General features: G+C 43.4%; 1 protein-coding gene across 2 annotated transcripts in view; it reads left to right on the top strand.

Moving 5' to 3' along the window:
• The first annotated feature begins 10,658 nt into the window (after positions 1-10,658).
• LOC110533570 (cell surface glycoprotein MUC18) overlaps positions 10,659-19,242 on the top strand; it is a 69,056-nt gene continuing 60,472 nt past the window's right edge. For both annotated transcript variants that reach the window (XM_036989978.2, XM_036989977.2), the window contains exon 1: positions 10,659-10,909. In XM_036989978.2, the coding sequence (XP_036845873.2) occupies positions 10,846-10,909 (64 nt within the window). In that variant the 5' untranslated portion in view covers positions 10,659-10,845. The remainder of the gene's footprint in view (positions 10,910-19,242) is intronic.

A 19,242-nucleotide genomic window follows, 5' to 3' on the forward strand; every position in this document is an offset into this window, starting at 1 on the left:
ACCGGATGCTTCAGATTTAAATATCTGGTGAAACATCTGTCTCCTTGTTCTATCTGTGCCTTAACTGTCACGCCAAGAGGTCTGAACCTCTTGACGATGTCACTAGTTTAAGGTCACTACTTTACACCCTTTTTTTTGGGATCCCCTCGCTTCTCTATACCAAGTCCGTCAAGGGCACCATCCCGCTTCTGCCACCAATGTAGTGAATTCGAGGTTCCAGTGATTTTTTTTCAAGCCAACACCTTAACTGTTAGCCCTTGACGAGGTCGCTAGGTGTTGGCTTAAGATCGCTACAATGTTTATTTTTGTATTTTTATTTTACTTTATTTAACTAGGCAAGTCAGTTAAGAACAAATTCTTATTTTCAATGACGGCCTAGGAACAGTGGGTTAACTGCCTGTTCAGGGGCAGAACGACTGATTTGTACCTTGTCAGCTCGGGGATATGAACTTGCAACCTTTTGGTTACCAGTCCAACGCTCTTTCAATTTACCAAAGAGGACAGATAATTGACATTCATAGATTGGTCAGGAGATTAATGACAATGGGACAGACATTATAGAATGGGGAAATGAAATAGCACAATCAACTTATTGTTGAGATGAGTGTTTTTTCCCATATAGCCAAGGACACACCGAACAACATTGCCTATAGTTTATTCAGGCTATATGAAATCCTGATCACCTAAATAGAACAAGACAGTATGTAACTGAACTAATGAATAGCATTCACATTTTCTGGCACTCTCACAATTTCAAAGGTTGAGGTTTTCGACCTGTGAAAGTCCCCTTTACATGAACAGCTGATGCTCATAGGCCATGCTTGGGGTGAAATCTGCTGAATTGGCTGCCCTTGTCTGGGTCTGTGTGTGAGGATAGGGACCTTGTCACAGGTCTGTCAAAGAAGCCTAGAGGCTGACCTGAAGCATAGGCTACAACCATTACATTTACACCCTAGTTCTGAATCAAAAATATTACAAGGACAATTGAACACAAGTCGTGCACAACTTAGAACAAAGTGTTCGTCTTTAACAGCTTTATCAAGAGGAAGGGATAAATAATGTATATCTAAATCAAAAGTAGGATACGTTTTTTTAAATCCAAGAGTAGCCCCTGGTTTATATTAGTATGGCCATTCAAGGAAGCTTTTGATAGGGAACCTACGTGGTTGTGGAAAATGTAGAATCACAGCTTTAAAAAGCATATTCTGACTTATCATTCCATCCTGAGCTGAATTTCTATTAGCTATTAGACTCTTACCCTCAATATAATGGGAACAGAAAAATGACAAGAGACAGTTCTAGGAAGTGGTATAATATGATCACAGAGAAATTAATGTAAAGTGTCTCGCCTTCTAGCGATGATTAAGAGGTGCCCTGATCCCATTTTAAAAGAATGCACTATATTTGGCTCCAAGTGGCCACCTGGGTGCCTCTTTGGCCCCACCCTTTCCCTTTACCCAGCCCAGTATTGTGCCTAGGATTCAGCCTAGGTCCCACCCCCTCTGTTCACCCGACCAACCAGAACTGGATGTGTCTGAGCTGAGGTACTCCATGGTGATTCATTAGTTAATTATGGCATATTGTGGGGTCACCATGGCAACGGCTGCTATAAGGAGTCAGCGTAGATGTTAGAGTTCCCTTCAGCACAAGACATGTCATTGTAACTGAGCAATGTAGAGACTAGCACCAGTGCCCTGGCACCCCTCCCCCAAACCCCTCAGAGAACCCCTTTCTACTTACACACACACCAAGTGCAGATCAGATAATTTCTCAATGATTCAAAAGGCCTCCTCAGCTAGACCTGGCAATGATCATTACAAACATGTCATGGACTCAAACTCAATTGCAATGAGCCAACTTCTAGATTAGAGCTGTTAAGCCCCTGGCACAATCTTACACATGTTTCTGAATTCCCCTCCATTAACGATAAGCAGTAGTGTCAAAGCTTCCGTCTGGAGAGAATACTCCACTAGCTAAAAAGCATCTTCTGACAATGTGGATTCACTTTGATCTTTTAATGTGCACTATGCCTCATGTTCTTGAATAATGGTGTCTTAAAGCAGGACTTTTGATGACTAGTCATGTGAATTAACTATTAAATAAGTACTGATTTGTAATTTATTTTAATTAACCCCTAATCACGATCCTTGAAATGTCATACTGTGGCATGAATATTTAGCTGCTTAACTCACTCAGACATTTAACATGATTTTCACTGGATGAATTCAGATTTTGGTTGAATAAGCTACAGGAAAACTAGCCAGAAATAATTGAGTATCCTCAAGAAGGCGTACATAATGTTTGTTACCATTGAGATCAAACATAACCTACCCACTGAGTCTTACACATTAGTGAAATGCTACACCTGAGATGAGTGAAATGTGTGATACCCTGAGGTGAATTTCTGTCCCAACATAGACACTTACATGGGGACCAGGACCATACAGATCCAGCTAATGACATACATGACTGACTTTGTTAATATTCCTTTAAAGGCAGAACAACGAGAGGTCGAGGTCACTTTTTGTACCCTATGACCTATAATTAAGGTATTAGGAACCCAAAACCTTCAGTAAGACCTTCAGAAATAACCTTAGACTATCTGAACAGGGAGGAAAAAGGACCTTGATATTGTCCTCAGCTCTTGCATGTCATCTTCGCTTTTGGCTCTGGCGAGTCTGACACCCCCGTGGACACACACTCGGTTCCCAATCTGTGTAACCAGACCTGCCAGTGCAAGCTACAACTCCCGGCAATAAGGAGGAGAATGCTCAGGCTAATCACGTTAGCTCTGTATCACTAGCTTATACCAGCCGCCTGACATTGAATGTCTACAAACAAAAACCTGTGCCATATTGGGTTAGGTGCTCCACCCTAACTGGTGTAGTGGTGAATTTGTTGTAAGAACTGATCTGGAACTATCTACAGTCAACATCTTGAGTGCTGTGGTTTGAAAATTGCTTTACAGTGGTGCCAAATTTAACAGCAAGGCAATGAGGGAACCAAAGAGTAATAAGAAAAAGAATGGAGGTGTAAAAGATGCATGCTACTATAATATTTTAATTTAAATGTACACCAAATGCAGCCACAGCCCATCACTAATTAATGATATTTGTCATCAAATCAATCAACCCAGTAGAAAGTGAAAATCCAACAATACAGTTTTTTAAAACTCACACTCACACAGTCATAGATATCATCACACCAGCATTCCCTAGCGACAGAACGCCTCCAGTTTTGGTATAAGATTACTATCCAGGTGGGATCTGCAGGTGCCTGTGGCAATGGAGGTGTTTTTTGTCAGGAGAAGAATACACATTCCTGATGCTGCATCGTTACCATGAGTAAGCCCATACAGTGGGGGGTCTTATTCAACCAGACAGACACCAACCACCAAAATCAAACATTGTAGGAGAGAAGATCCCTGTACTGATTGCAGGTTTTGTCAGGAGAGAAGCGCCTTTAACTTGACTTTGATCCCCGCAGCTCTTCTCCCGTAATTCTCCATTCACTATTTCTCATGATTGTTTTGGATGGTGTGTGAAACAAATAACTTTGTTAGGGATTTTCATGGTGACTGACTGCAATCAGTAAGTAATCAAAGCGAGTGAGATGGGGGAGCATTGTATTCTGTGATCTTAATGATAGGGAGTTCTGTGCAGGCAGCTATGGAAACCAGTCACACCTCAGGCAGTGTTTCCCCTAGGAAACAACTTCGTAAAAGGGGGAAATGAAGCGGTCTTCTGGTCAGACTCCGGAGACAGGCACATCGTGCACCACTCCCTAGCATTCTTCTCGCCAATGTCCAGTCTCTTGACAACAAGGTGGATGAAATCCGAGCAAGGGTAGCATTCCAGAGGGACATCAGAGACTGTAACGTTCTTTGCTTCACGGAAACATGGCTCACTGGAGAGACGCTATCGGAGTCGGTGCAGCCAGCTGGTTTCTCCACGCATCGCTGCCGACAGAAACAAACATCTTTCTGGTAAGAAGAGGGGCGGGGGCGTATGCTTCATGGTTAACGTGACGTGGTGTGGCCACAACAACATACAGGAACTCAAGTCCTTCTGTTCACCTGATTTATAATTCCTCACAATCAAATGTCGACCGCATTATCTACCAAGGGATTTCTCTTCGATTATAATCACAGCCGTACATATTCCCCCCCAAGCAGACACATGAACAAACTTTATTTGACTCTTTGCAAACTGGAATCCATATATCCGGAGGCTGCATTCATTGTAGCTGGGGATTTTAACAAGGCTAATCTGAAAACAAGACTCCCTAAATTGTATCAGCATATCGATTGCGCAACCAGGGCTGGAAAAACCTTGGATCATTGCTATTCTAACTTCCGCGACGCATATAAGGCCCTGCCCTGCTCTCCTTTCGGAAAAGCTGACCACGACTCCATTTTGTTGATCCCTGCCTACAGACAGAAACTAAAACAAGAAGCTCCCGCGCTGAGGTCTGTTCAACGCTGGTCCGACCAATCTGATTTCACACTCCAAGACTGCTTCCATCACGTGGACTGGGATATGTTTCGTATTGCGTCAGACAACAACATTGACGAATACGCTGATTCGGTGAGCGAGTTCATTAGAACGTGCGTTGAAGATGTCGTTCCCATAGCAACGATTAAAACATTCCCAAACCAGAAACTGTGGATTGATGGCAGCATTCGCGTGAAACTGAAAGGGTGAACCACTGCTTTTAATCAGGGCAAGGTGACCGGAAACATGACCGAATACAAACAGTGTAACTATTCCCTCCGCAAAGCAATCAAACAAGCTAAGCGTCAGTATAGAGACAAAGTAGAATCTCAATTCAACGGCTCAGACACAAGAGGCATGTGGCAGGGTCTACAGTCAATCACGGATTACAAAAAGAAAACCAGCCCCGTCACGGACCAGGATGTCTTGCTCCCAGGCAGACTAAATAACTTTCTTTGCCCGCTTTGAGGACAATACAGTGCCACTGACACGGCCCGCAACTAAAACATGTGGACTCTACTTCACTGCAGCCGACGTGAGGAAAACATTTAAACATGTCAACCCTCGCAAGGCTGCAGGCCCAGACGGCATCCCCAGCCGCGCCCTCAGAGCATGCGCAGACCAGCTGGCTGGTGTGTTTACGGACATATTCAATCAATCCCTATCCCAGTCTGTTGTTCCCACATGCTTCAAGAGGGCCACCATTGTTCCCGTTCCCAAGAAAGCTAAGGTAACTGAGCTAAACGACTACCGCCCCGTAGCACTCACTTCCGTCATCATGAAGTGCTTTGAGAGACTAGTCAAGGACCATATCACCTCCACCCTACCTGACACCCTAGACCCACTCCAATTTGCTTACCGCCCAAATAGGTCCACAGACGATGCAATCTCAACCACACTGCACACTGCCCTAACCCATCTGGACAAGAGGAATACCTATGTGAGAATGCTGTTCATCGACTACAGCTCGGCATTTAACACCATAGTGCCCTCCAAGCTCGTCATCAAGCTCGAGACCCTGGGTCTCGACCCCGCCCTGTGCAACTGGGTACTGGACTTCCTGACGGGCCGCCCCCAGGTGGTGAGGGTAGGCAACAACATCTCCACCCCGCTGATCCTCAACACTGGGGCCCCACAAGGGTGCGTTCTGAGCCCTCTCCTGTACTCCCTGTTCACCCACGACTGCGTGGCCACGCACGCCTCCAACTCAATCATCAAGTTTGCGGATGACACAACAGTGGTAGGCTTGATTACCAACAACGACAAGACGGCCTACAGGGAGGAGGTGAGGGCCCTCGGAGTGTGGTGTCAGGAAAATAACCTCACACTCAACGTCAACAAAACTAAGGAGATGATTGTGGACTTCAGGAAACAGCAGAGGGAACACCTCCCTATCCACATCGATGGAACATTAGTGGAGAGGGTAGTAAGTTTTAAGTTCCTCGGCGTACACATCACAGACAAACTGAATTGGTCCACCCACACAGACAGCATCGTGAAGAAGGCGCAGCAGCGCCTCTTCAACCTCAGGAGGCGCAGCAGCGCCTCTTCAACCTCAGGAGGCTGAAGAAATTCGGCTTGTCACCAAAAGCACTCACAAACTTCTACAGATGCACAATCGAGAGCATCCTGTCGGGCTGTATCACCGCCTGGTACGGCAACTGCTCCGCCCACAACCGTAAGGCTCTCCAGAGGGTAGTGAGGTCTGCACAACGCATCACCGGGGGCAAACTACCTGCCCTCCAGGACACCTACACCACCCGATGTCACAGGAAGGCCATAAAGATCATCAAGGACAACAACCACCCGAGCCACTGCCTGTTCACACCGCTATCATCCAGAAGGCGAGGTCAGTACAGGTGCATCAAAGCTGGGACCGAGAGACTGAAAAACAGCTTCTATCTCAAGGCCATCAGACTGTTAAACAGCCACCACTAACATTGAGTGGCTGCTGCCAACACATTGACTCAACTCCAGCCACTTTAATAATGGGAATTGATGGGAAATTATGTAAAATATATCACTAGCCACTTTAAACAATGCTACCTAATATAATGTTTACATACCTTACATTATTCATCTCATATGTATACGTATATACTGTACTCTATATCATCTACTGCATCTTTATGTAATACATGTATCACTAGCCACTTTAACTATGCCACTTTGTTTACATACTCATCTCATATGTATATACTGCACTCAATACCATCTACTGTATCTTGCCTATGCCGCTCTGTACCATCACTCATTCATATATCTTTATGTACATATTATTTATCCCCTTACACTTGTGTCTATAAGGTAGTAGTTTTGGAATTGTTAGCTAGATTACTTGTTGGTTATTACTGCATTGTCGGAACTAGAAGCACAAGCATTTCGCTACACTCGCATTAACATCTGCTAACCATGTGTATGTGACAAATAAAATTTGATTTGATTTGGATTTATTTTCAGCAGTTGTGGCAAAGTTACAGGGCAAGGGCTTTGGTAGTGGGCGTGGCCAAGTGCACAATTTTAGAGGCCTTCCTCTTGGCCGCAGAGTCAAAATGTTGCTGTTTTAAAGAAAATATATATTTTAGAGCTTGCAATAAAGGCACTACAGTGTGCTTGTGCACGTGATATTAAAACTTTTAACTTTAAACATTTTACAGTTTATAGCTAGTTTCCTGCAATTCTACACATTTGTCATGGGGCTGTGAGAAAAATTGCAGTTTAAAAGCTAATTACCAGCAATTCGACACATTTTGCCATGGGTTGAGAGAATTTTCCCTTTTAAAGCTTATTTCCTGCAATTATACACATTTTGCCATGGCTTATGCCTTGTTCTTATGCTATCGGAGTGACTCAAACATAACAAAATCAACATTTTTGGAATTTCAGATCTCTCTGACTGTCTAGTTTTTATTTTGGTCATTGTTAGTTCTGAAAGATGATCTTATTAAATAATGTATTTCTCCATTATCTTTTTTACATACTTTACATCTGGTTTTAGTCATTTAAGTTTACACTGAAAAAGTTTTACCATCCTGAAAATGACCCCCCCCCCAAAAAAAATAATAATAATTGTTGCAGTGGAAGCCACGATTTAGCAGCGGCAGGGGCCTCAGGGCTACTCCTAATCCTCTGTTGGTTCATCTCTCCCTCATGTCCTCCACATCGTCAGCACCCACCCAGTAAGCCCAAAGGGAGTGGATTCGTCATATGATACTAGGGTGAGGAATAGAGATATCATGTGTTTTGTGAATGTGATGATTAGTCCTAACGGTCATCATTCTGGTCTTTGCAGAATATGCATTACATTAATCTAGCAAGATAATTACTTTTTGTCAACCATTCTACAAAAATATGTCCAAGAAACAGGAAAGCACAAATATTGTGTGTTTTTGACTGAGTTTCAACCTCTTGTTAACCTGTCTGTTTCAGACTAAATAATTAATTGATATGAGGTATCCACCCAGCTGTACTTTGAAACCCATTTTAATGAAGTGACAACATGCTTTGTCACAGTGATCTTGACTTGTTCATGAGACACTTGTAGTTGAGTCGACAAAAGTCCTGCTTGTCTTTCCAGACCACAATCATTCTGGAAAAGTCAACTTGGAGACTTAGCGAGAGTGTGCAGATCATCTGAACTGGCACCTGTCTCTTGGTAAAGTCATTTGTGTGTGTTAATGGTGTTTGACCATTAAATCCTTACTGTCACCCCCATCTCTCCCCACCCTGTTTGCTCTCCGGTGACACAACAGTGTGAGAGACAGATGGGAAACTGATACAAATCAAATGTTATTTGTCATATGCTTTGTAAACAACAGGTGTAGACTAACAGTGAAATGCTTAATTACTTATAACAGGGAGAGAGAAAGAGAGACAGAGCAAGAGCAAAAGGTACAATCAATTTGAGATAGAGAAAATGAAATGTAAGCATGGAATCGTCTTTTTCTGCCTTCTCTCTATCACATAGAAAATAAAGTATTTGGGGCTCTGGGTCCACATCAATGGCATTTTCTCATTTGCTTCAGACTTGCCTTCTCTGCTCTATAGTCTGGACTTTACTGTACCCCGGCCTCAAGGGACTGTGCTACATGCTGCCTTTGTGACCTTCTTTCTAAATCCACTGGACCAGATTTAGCGCACTTGCAGGGGTGGTAGAAATGTCAATTCCTACTGTGTACAGTGATGACTGTTTGTACCCGCAGGTGAACACACCCACATGGGGTAATGCATGCAGAGTGTGTGATGGATGTAGGTGACCTTGACTACACCTTGGTACCTGTAGAGACCATTTTGTAAGCAGAAATGATTGAGTAAAATATTAACACTAATTGTTCACCATTGTTTCTGAAGTGGTCCTTGTTAGATTTTGAAGTCTAAATATACCACCATTGAGGAGATTGAATGTGTAATTCACCAAAAAGAAAACATATTGCCGAACCAGATATCCTGCACAACCTAAAATAATGTAAAAACAGAACATATGTGTCCTGTTACATCTATTGTTCATCATAGCTCAACATAGCTCTATAACTGCCACTGTTTTTTTATTTCACCTTTATTTAACCAGGTAGGCTAGTTGAGAACAAGTTCTCATTTGCAACTGCGACCTGGCCAAGATAAAGCATAGCAATTCGACACATACAACAACACAGCGTTACACATGGAATAAACAAAACATAGTCAATAATACAGTAGGAAAAAAAAGTCTATATACAGTGAGTGCAAATGAGGTAAGATAAGGGAGTTAAGGCAATAAATAGGCCATGGTGGCGAAGTAATTACAATATAGCAATTAAAACACTGGAATGGTAGATGTGCAGAAGATAAATGTGCAAGTAGAGATACTGGGGTGCAAAGGAAAAAGATAAATAAATAAATACAGTATGGGGATGAGGTAGGTAGATAGATGGGCTGTTTACAGACGGGCTATGTACAGGTGCAGTGATCTGTGAGCTGCTCTGACAGCTGGTGCTTAAAGCTAGTGAGGGAGATATGAGTTTCCAGCTTCAGAGATGTTTGCAGTTAGTTCCAGTCATTGGCAGCAGAGAACTGGAAGGAAAGACGACCAAAAGAGGAATTGGCTTTGGGGGTAACCAGTGAGATATACCTGCTGGAGAGTGTGCTACGAGTGGGTGCTGCTATGGTGACCAGTGAGCTGAGATAAGGTGGGGCTTTACCTAGCAGAGACTTGTAGATAACCTGTAGCCAGTGGGTTTGGCGACGAGTATGTAGCAAGGGCCAACCAACGAGAGTGTACAGGTCTTCATGTCTGCCCTATGGGTTGATCTTACATCCATTTGTAACCGTATATCTCCCTGCACTGTGTCCCAGGCCCGGCAGCCTTGCTCTGGAGCACCTCTCTGCTGCAGCTGTTAGCGGAGGTGACAGTCAAGTGATGAAAACAGCCGAGGTCATTAACGACCTGCAAGCTAAGACGCTCTGGAGAATCCCTTTTTCTAGGGTTGAGAGTTGGGGCCACTACTGTGTTTACAAGGGCACATAAAAAAAAAAAAGTTATTTACAATGACGGCCTACTCTGGCCAAACCCCGACGACGTTGGGCCAATTGTGCACCGCCCTATGGGACTCCTAATCACGGCCGGATGTGATACAGCCTGGATTGGTGGACATGGCATCTCTTCCAATATTCTTCCAATTTACAGTAGGCTATTTCTTTACCTATCGAGAACAAAGGGTCATGTAAATAGGATAGAATGTTAATTCCTTGTTCAAATCCTTTTATGTCATGGCATTACCTTATTGGAATATTACATGAGCTGATGATATTCATGCTAAATAAATCATAATCATATAAATCATATTTTCTCATTTCATTTATCAGTCCTAGTTCGTGATACAGCCACCCTATTGTGAATGTAACCAATGTGAACTGGCTAGGTAGTTAGCGGGGTGGGTAACGATGCTTCGAGGGTAGCTGTCGTCTATGTGTGCAGAGGGTCTCTTGTTCGAGCCCAGGTAGGGGCGAAGAGAGGGACGAAAGCTATGCTATACATAAAGATAGCAAAATGAGATACCGTGTTAGCCAATAGGTGTTATTCCAGGCATGATGTAAATTTACCATCCATAATAGATACAGTTTTTTTCTCCCAAGAAAAAAACTCGTGTTTCTCACTAAATACAAAAGGGAAGGGGGAAGGAATTTGGAAATCCAAAATGTTCTCCTACAGACAGTACAATAGAGTAGACGACAGACCTTTTTCTGCAACTCCACGCCCTCACCCCTCCCTCCCTTGCTCGCTTTCCTTCCCTACAGTCCAGACTGGCTTGCGCTCTCCTTGCGCGGCAAACGAACTAGTTTCATTCTAAAGACTGGATAAGACGAGAGAAACAGCATGGCTTTCCCAAAGAACTCGTTCATATTGTTGTTTGTTCTTATTTGTTCCCTCAGTTTGAATGGTAAGTAAGACAAATACAACCATTTTGCTTTGTTTTTGATATTGGGAAACTTTTCTCGAGGGGTTGACAAATGTTTACAACGGGGAGAGTTTGAATGCACTTCGGCATGCATCCCGACTGAGTGAGGGATGGATGCTGTAGCAGCCCAAAATTAGGCTGTTTTGAATGTAAAGTTTCATTTATTTCAACACAGTCACATTAAAACCAAATAGATTTAGACTTTTTTTGAAGCCTTGGCCATAATAGACACTTTGAGGCAAGATTTTGTAGCGTATTTCCAGATTCGGAGAAGCAAGTGCCAGTGTGAAAATATTGAAACGTGAACGGTTGGAGCATACCCCGAGTGAACAACGTAATATGAACACCTGCTCGTTCTATGACATAGACTGACCAGGTGAATCCTGGGGAAGGCTATGATCCCTTATTGATGTCACTTGTTAAATCCACTTCAATCAGTGTAGACGAAGAGGAGTTAAATAAGGGGTTTTAAGCCTTGAGACAACTGAGACATGGGTTGTGTATATGTGCCATTCAGAGGGTGAGTGGGCAAGACAAAAGATGTAAGTGCCTTTGAACGGGGAATGGTACTAGGTGCCATGCGCACTGTTTTGAGTGTGTCAAGAACTGCAACGCTGTTGGGTTTTTCACGCTCAACAGTTTCCCGTGTGTATCAAGAATGGTCCACCACCTAAAGGACATCCAGCCAACTTGACACAACTGTGGGAAGCATTGGAGTCAGCATGGGCCAGCATCCATGTGGAACGCTTTCGACACCTTGTAGAGTCCATATTACGGCCCAATGAATTGAGGATGTTATAAGGGCGAACGGGAGTGCAACTCATTACTTGGAAGTTGTTTTGGGGAAATAAAAAATCGTCCATATTTCCAAACGAGTAAAAACCTGCCATAGACAGAGTTAACTGTACATTTTATTGACGTCTCAATATTAACATGGTAATTTAAGTGGCCTATTCATTAGGTATAGGCTAAGATTTGAAATCACGTTGCCAATTATCACAGCAAATATCCATGCAGTGTCCATTCTGGAATTCTGGGTAAACCTTGATGTGTTTTTGCATTATAAACACAATTTTCTTACCAATATTATCATAGGATATGTGTTGGACCGCCAAAGTCCATGGTGCTAACTGTTGGACACCCCTCTCCAACGACCAAGAGGTTTACATTGTTTAATCAAGAGCTGACTGCTGTCAATGGAATATCTCTGTTTTTCATCTCCTGGACCAGGGGCCTTCTTTTAAGTATAAACTATGTTAGGTGTTCACTGTGCCTGTTTTGATAAAAAAAAATCATAAGACCAGGACCATAAAACCAGGACAGAGTTCTGCAGATAAAATATCAGGCATAAGTCAGGTATTAGTCACATTTTGAATCTATTATTTTCCCACAGTTGTGACTGAAAATGCATAGGTTTGGGTTACTGTGGTCATATGAATGTAAAGTTAGGATATGGTCACCTGACACTGTGTTGTAAATACTTTGCATGAGTAGGCCTACTTGTGTGTATCTACATTATTGTGTGTGCATGTTTGTGCACTCTAAACTAGGATGGGTGGAGGTTGAGTGTTGCTTTTACTAAGTGCAACTCCCATTAACAGTGTGTGTGAGTGTCGTTTTCATCGTCTGACCCTGCTGGTCACAAGGCACAACGTTTCCTCTCCACCCACTAAATCCTCCACTCATAGTTCAGCGGACACTCCCTGTTCATTTAACTATCTCTGAGTATGGTGTGGCATTCCCTCTCCTCCTCCCCATGTCCTTCTCTCCCTCTCCCTCCATCACTTCACAACAGGACAACACTCACTCTGCCCTGGCCTTATCCCTAATTTAGCCTCCAATCCCTGTTTTTTCCTCTTTTAACCTTGTCTTAATTGGGTCACCTCCACTTAATCCTCAGCTCCTCCTCGTCCCCCTGGGAGATGGAGTAAAGCTGTCTGTTTTGGGATTATTGACTAGAGATAGAGACCCTTGGCCCATCTGGAGCCTCTAAACAGAGACTGTTGTGAGTATGATACCCCTCCTCATATAGGCATTTTGAAGGCACTTGTATCTTAAATTCTTAAAAGTAGATAACAGCATTTCCATATGAGGAATTCAACAAAATACTTGAAATTATATTGAGCATGCATGCCTAATCTATTCCTGCCTTTTACTGTAACTCCAAAACATGAAGGCATTTCACTACTAACCATCTATAATCAGGCTCCTGAGGTTGGAGATTCTCTAATCAAGTTTTAGAGAACAAAATCATCCCAAAAAAATGAAAGTAGTGCTGCTCCCTGAGCAGAGAAATCAGGCCTGGCTTTCTTTGAATGACACAAACACTGCCATTATTTATGAGGTTGCATTATATCTCTCCATATTTCTTGACGCATTGGCCCATTCCCCGCATACATTTTTATATTAATTCAGATTAAGGAAATAATAGACTTCAAATTAAGCCTTCATTCGAATATGGAAGTATATTACTGTCCCCGTCCATCATAGGAGCCTCAGTAGGCCTATGCCCACTCAGTGAGCAGCCCACTTCCTGCTTGATGGAGCATCCCCTGACCTCTGCTGATGGAAGCACAATGGGATGCTGTTCCCTCTCAGAGACCAGTCTTTGCACACTGCTAGGTTCATCAACAATGGAGCCCTGCTTTTCCTGCAGCTTAATATTCAGAAGTATTACAGTTCTTTAAGTATGTATTCGGGACTGAACTCAGATGACCCAAAATATTAAATTAAAGAAGGCATCTGAAAGGAAGCTTTTAAAACGACTGAAGGAAATTCTATGGACATATTTTAAGCATCTTTGGTAGAGGAAGATGTTCTCTTCACATCTTCAATGATTTCCTCTTCTAGAAAGAGGGGGGAGGGAACGAGAGAGAGAGAGAGAGTTTTTCAAGACTGAATATAACCTTAGTTTTGGCAGTCATTATTTTACTGAGGAACGGAGCACTCAGCCCTTCCTAAAAATCTATATGAAGAGCTCCCCAGATTACACACTATTCATCACGAATGGAAACATTCATGGCATAATAATACACAGTTGCTAGTGGTTCTCTGACATGTGCATCTAGATAAGATGTAATGCCATTAACCAGAGCCCCTGGCTGAGATATCAACCTGTCACTTACTGATGGGGGAACTCTGCATGCTCATGAGAGTATAATGCAATTGAATGTTAATCATCACTTGTATATGATGATGTAATGTCATAGACCTCCAACAGGGGGCAGCAAGAGGGTAAATTATTATGGATGGTCTATTAAATGGATAAAAATGCTTAATCCTAAAGCAAACTCTCAGGCTCCCAGCAAAGCTTTAGATTAATTATTATATTCAAGCCATGCTTTCTCGCAGAGGAAAAACATATTCTATAAAATTACATCTTTTTTTTGAGGCCAAGACTGAAAGAACACAAGTCTGGCTGAACAATGGTATTCTAGCTCCAGCAGCCAGACACTTCTCAATACCATGAGAACATACTGTACCCATAAGCTCATACCTTTTGTGACTTTCCCCCTCTTTTCTTCACAACTCCTCCGTTACAGAAGTGAGCAGCTGTGGAAATGAGGTGGATTTGCCGTGTGACGGTCCAGAGGCAGCTGGGATGTGTGCAGCTGCGGGCCTCGTCCATACTGTTAGTGCATAAGTGACAGCTAGCCACGGCACATACTCAAACATACTGACTCTTTGTGTTCTTTAGAGAGAGGGTGATAGCTGAGCCCAGAGGCTTAAAATAGGGCCTTGAAATAGTGCTGATGATTTTTATTTGAATCCCCATTAGCCGACACCAATGGCGACAGCTAGTTTTCCTGGGGACCGACACATAACGAAAAAGACAATACAGACAAAAATACTTTATAATTTGCATACATTTAAAACATTAACATAGAAATTATAGATGCATATACAGTTGAAGTCGGAAGTTTACATACACCTTATTTAAATACATTTAAACTCAGTTTTTCACAATTCCTGACATTTAATATTTGTAAAAATTTCCTGTCTTAGGTCAGTTAGAATCACCACTTTATTTTAAGAATGTGAAATGTCAGAATAATAGTAGAGAGAATTATTTATTTCAGCTTTTATTTATTTCATCACATTCCCAGTGGGTCAGAAGTTTACATTCACTCAATTAGTATTTGGTAGCATTGCCTTTAAATTGTTTAACTTGGGTCAAACGTTTTGGGTAGCTTTCTACAAGCTTACCACAATAAATTGGGTGAATTTTGGCCCATTCCTGGCAGAGCTGGTGTAACTGAGTCAGGTTTGTAGGTCTTCTTGCTCGCACGTGCTTTTTCAGTTCTTCCCACAAATCTTCTATAGGATTGAGGTCAGGGCTTTGTGATGGCCACTCCAATACCTTGACCTTGTTGTCCATTTTGCCACAACTTTGGAAGCATGCTTGGGGTCAATGTCCATTTGGAAGACCTATTTGCGACCAAGCTATATCTGATGTCTTGAGATGTTGCTTCAATATATCCACATCATTTTTCTTCCTCATGAAGCCATCTATTTTGTGAAGTGCACCAGTCCCTCCTGTAGCAAAGCACCCCCACAACATGATGTTGCCACCCCCGTGCTTCACGGTTGGGATGATGTTCTTCGGCTTGCAAGCCTCCCCCTTTTTCAGACCAGAGGACTTTTCTCCAAAAAGTACGATCTTTGTGCAGTTGCAAACCGTAGTCTGGCTTATTTATGGGAGTTTTGGAGCAGTGGCTTCTTCCTTGCTGAGCAAGCTTTCAGGTTATGTCGATATAAGACTCATTTTACTGTGGATATAGATACTTTTGTACCTGTTTCCTCCAGCATCTTCACAAGGTCCTTTGCTGTTGTTCTGGTATTGATTTGCACTTTTCACACCATATTACGTTCATCTCTAGGAGACAGAACGTGTCTCCTTCCTGAGCGGTGTGACGGCTGCGTGGTCCCATGGTGTTTATACTTGCATACTATTGTTTGAACAGATGAACGTGGTACCTTCAGGCGTTTGGAAATTGCTCCCAAGGATGAACCTGACTTGTGGAGGTCTACAATTTTTTTTCTAGGCAGATTTTTTAAAATTTTCCCATGATGTCAAGCAAAGAGACACTGAGTTTGAAGGTAGGCCTTGAAATATATCCACAGGTACACCTCCAATTGACTCAAGTTATGTCAATTAGCGTATCAGAAGCTTCTAAAGCTTCTGGAATTTTCCAAGCTGTTTAAAAGCACAGTCAATTTAGTGTATGTAAACTTCTGACCTACTGGAATTGTGATACAGTGAATTATAAGTGAAATAATCTGTCTGTAAACAATTGTTGGAAAAATTACTTGTGTCATGCACAAAGTATATGTCCTAACCGAGTTGCCAAAACTATAGTTTGTTAACAAGAAATTTGTGGAGTCGTTGAAAAACGAGTTTTAATGACTCCAAGCTAAGTGTATGTAAACTTCCGACTTCAACTGTACACTGAGTATACTGAGTGTATATATTTACACTACATTGCCAAAAGTATGTAGACATTCTCGTCGAACATCTCATTCCAAAATCATGGCCATTAATATGGAGTGGGTCTTCCCTTTGCTACTATAACAGCCTCCACGTTTCTGGGAGGGCTTTCCACCAGATGTTGGAACATTGCTGCGGGGACTGTGTGTGTGTGTGTGTGTGTGTGTGTGTGTGTGTGTGTGTGTGTGTGTGTGTGTGTGTGTGTGTGTGTGTGTGTGTGTGTGTATGTGGACACCCCTGCAAATGATTGGATTTGCCTATTTCAGCCACACCTGTTGCTGACAGGTATAAAAGATTGAGAACACAGCCATGCAATCTCCATAGACAAACATTGGCAGTAGAATGGCCTTACTGAAGAGCTCATTGACTTTCAACATGGCACTGTCATAGGATTCCAACAAGTCATAGGGTTCCAACAAGTCAGTTCGTAAAATATCTGCCCTGCTAGAGCTGCCGCGGTCAACTGTAAAGTGCTGTTATTGTGAAGTGGAAATGTCTAGGAGCAACAAAGGCTCAGTTGCGAAGTGATAGACCACACAAGCTCACAGAACGAAAAAATCGATATTCCTCGGTTGCAACACTCACTACCAAGTACCAAACTGTCTCTGGAAGCAACATCAGCACAATAACTGTCCATCAGGAGGTTCATGAAATGGGTTTCCATGGCTAAGCAGCCGCACACAAGTCTAAGATCACTATGCGCAATGTCAAGTGTCTGCTGGAGTGGTGTGCAGCTTGCCACCATTGGACTCTGGAGCTGTGGAAACGTGTTGTCTGGTGTTTCTTTTTTTATTTTATTTATTTTATTTCACCTTTATTTAACCAGGTAGGCTAGTTGAGAACAAGTTCTCATTTGCAACTGCGACCTGGCCAAGATAAAGCATAGCAGTGTGAACAGACAACACAGAGTTACACATGGAGTAAACAATTAACAAGTCAATAACACAGTAGAAAAAAAGAGTCTATATACATTGTGTGCAAAAGGCATGAGGAGGTAGGCGAGTAATTACAATTTTGCAGATTAACACTGGAGTGATAAATGATCAGATGGTCATGCACAGGAAGAGATATTGGTGTGCAAAAGAGCAGAAAAGTAAATAAATAAAAACAGTATGGGGATGAGGTAGGTCAAATTGGGTGGGCTATTTACCGATGGACTATGTACTATGTTTCCTGAAGTCCACAATCATCTCCGTAGTTTTGTTGACGTTGAGTGTGAGGTTATTTTCCTGACACCACACTCCGAGGGCCCTCACCTCCTTCCTGTAGGCCGTCTCGTCGTTGTTGGTAATCAAGCCTACCACTGTTGTGTCATCCGCAAACTTGATGATTGAGTTGGAGGCGTGCGTGGCCACGCAGTCGTGGGTGAACAGGGAGTACAGGAGAGGGCTCAGAACGCACCCTTGTGGGGCCCCAGTGTTGAGGATCAGCGGGGTGGAGATGTTGTTGCCTACCCAGGAAGTCCAGTACCCAGTTGCACAGGGCGGGGTCGAGACCCAGGATCTCGAGCTTGATGACGAGCTTGGAGGGTACTATGGTGTTGAATGCCGAGCTGTAGTCGATGAACAGCATTCTCACATAGGTATTCCTCTTGTCCAGATGGGTTAGGGCAGTGTGCAGTGTGGTTGAGATTGCATCGTCTGTGGACCTATTTGGGCGGTAAGCAAATTGGAGTGGGTCTAGGGTGTCGGGTAGGGTGGAGGTGATATGGTCCTTGACTAGTCTCTCAAAGCACTTCATGATGACGGAAGTGAGTGCTACGGGGCGGTAGTCGTTTAGCTCAGTTACCTTAGCTTTCTTGGGAACAGGAACAATGGTGTCCCTCTTGAAGCATGTGGGAACAGCAGACTGGTATAGGGATTGATTGAATATGTCCGTAAACACACCGGCCAGCTGGTCTGCGCATGCTCTGAGGGCGCGGCTGGGGATGCCGTCTGGGCCTGCAGCCTTGCGAGGGTTAACACGTTTAAATGTCTTACTCACCTCGGCTGCAGTGAAGGAGAGTCCGTATGTTTTCGTTGCAGGCCGTGTCAGTGGCACTGTATTGTCCTAGCCAGACACCTAGGTACTTATAGATGTCCACATATTCTAGGTCGGAACCATCCAGGGTGGTGATGCTAGTCGGGCGTGTGGGTGCAGGCAGCGAACGGTTGAAAAGTATGCATTTGGTTTTACTAGCGTTTAAGAGCAGTTGGAGGCCACCGAAGGAGTGTTGTATGGCATTGAAGCTCGTTTGGAGGTTAGACAGCACTGTGTCCAAGGAAGGGCCAGAAGTACACAGAATGGTGTCGTCTGCGTAGAGGTGGATCAGGGAATCGCCCGCAGCAAGAGCAACATCATTGATATATACCGAGAAAAGAGTCGGCCCGAGAATTGAACCCTGTGGCACCCCCATAGAGACTGCCAACTCTGTCTGCAAAGTAGTTGGTGAACCAGGTCCAGGGTGTCTCCCCCTTTGAAGAGGGGAATGACTGTGGCAGCTTTCCAATCCTTGGGGATCTCAGACGATATGAAAGAGAGGTTGAACAGGCTGGTAATAGGGGTTGCGACAATGGCGGCGGATAGTTTCAGAAATAGAGGGTCCAGATTGTCAAGCCCAGCTGATTTGTACGGGTCCAGGTTTTGCAGCTCTTTCAGAACATCTGCTATCTGGATTTGGGTAAAGGAGAACCTGGAGAGGCTTGGGCGAGTAGCTGCGGGGGGGGGGGGGAGCTGTTGGCCAAGGTTGGAATAGCCAGGAGGAAGGCATGGCCAGCCGCTGAGAAATGCTTGTTGAAGTTTTCGATAATCATGGATTTATCGATGGTGCCGTGTTACCTAGCCTCAG

Source organism: Oncorhynchus mykiss, chromosome 10, assembly GCF_057628025.1.
Source record: "Oncorhynchus mykiss isolate SJ-2025 chromosome 10, ASM5762802v1, whole genome shotgun sequence".
Taxonomy (NCBI): domain Eukaryota; kingdom Metazoa; phylum Chordata; class Actinopteri; order Salmoniformes; family Salmonidae; genus Oncorhynchus; species Oncorhynchus mykiss.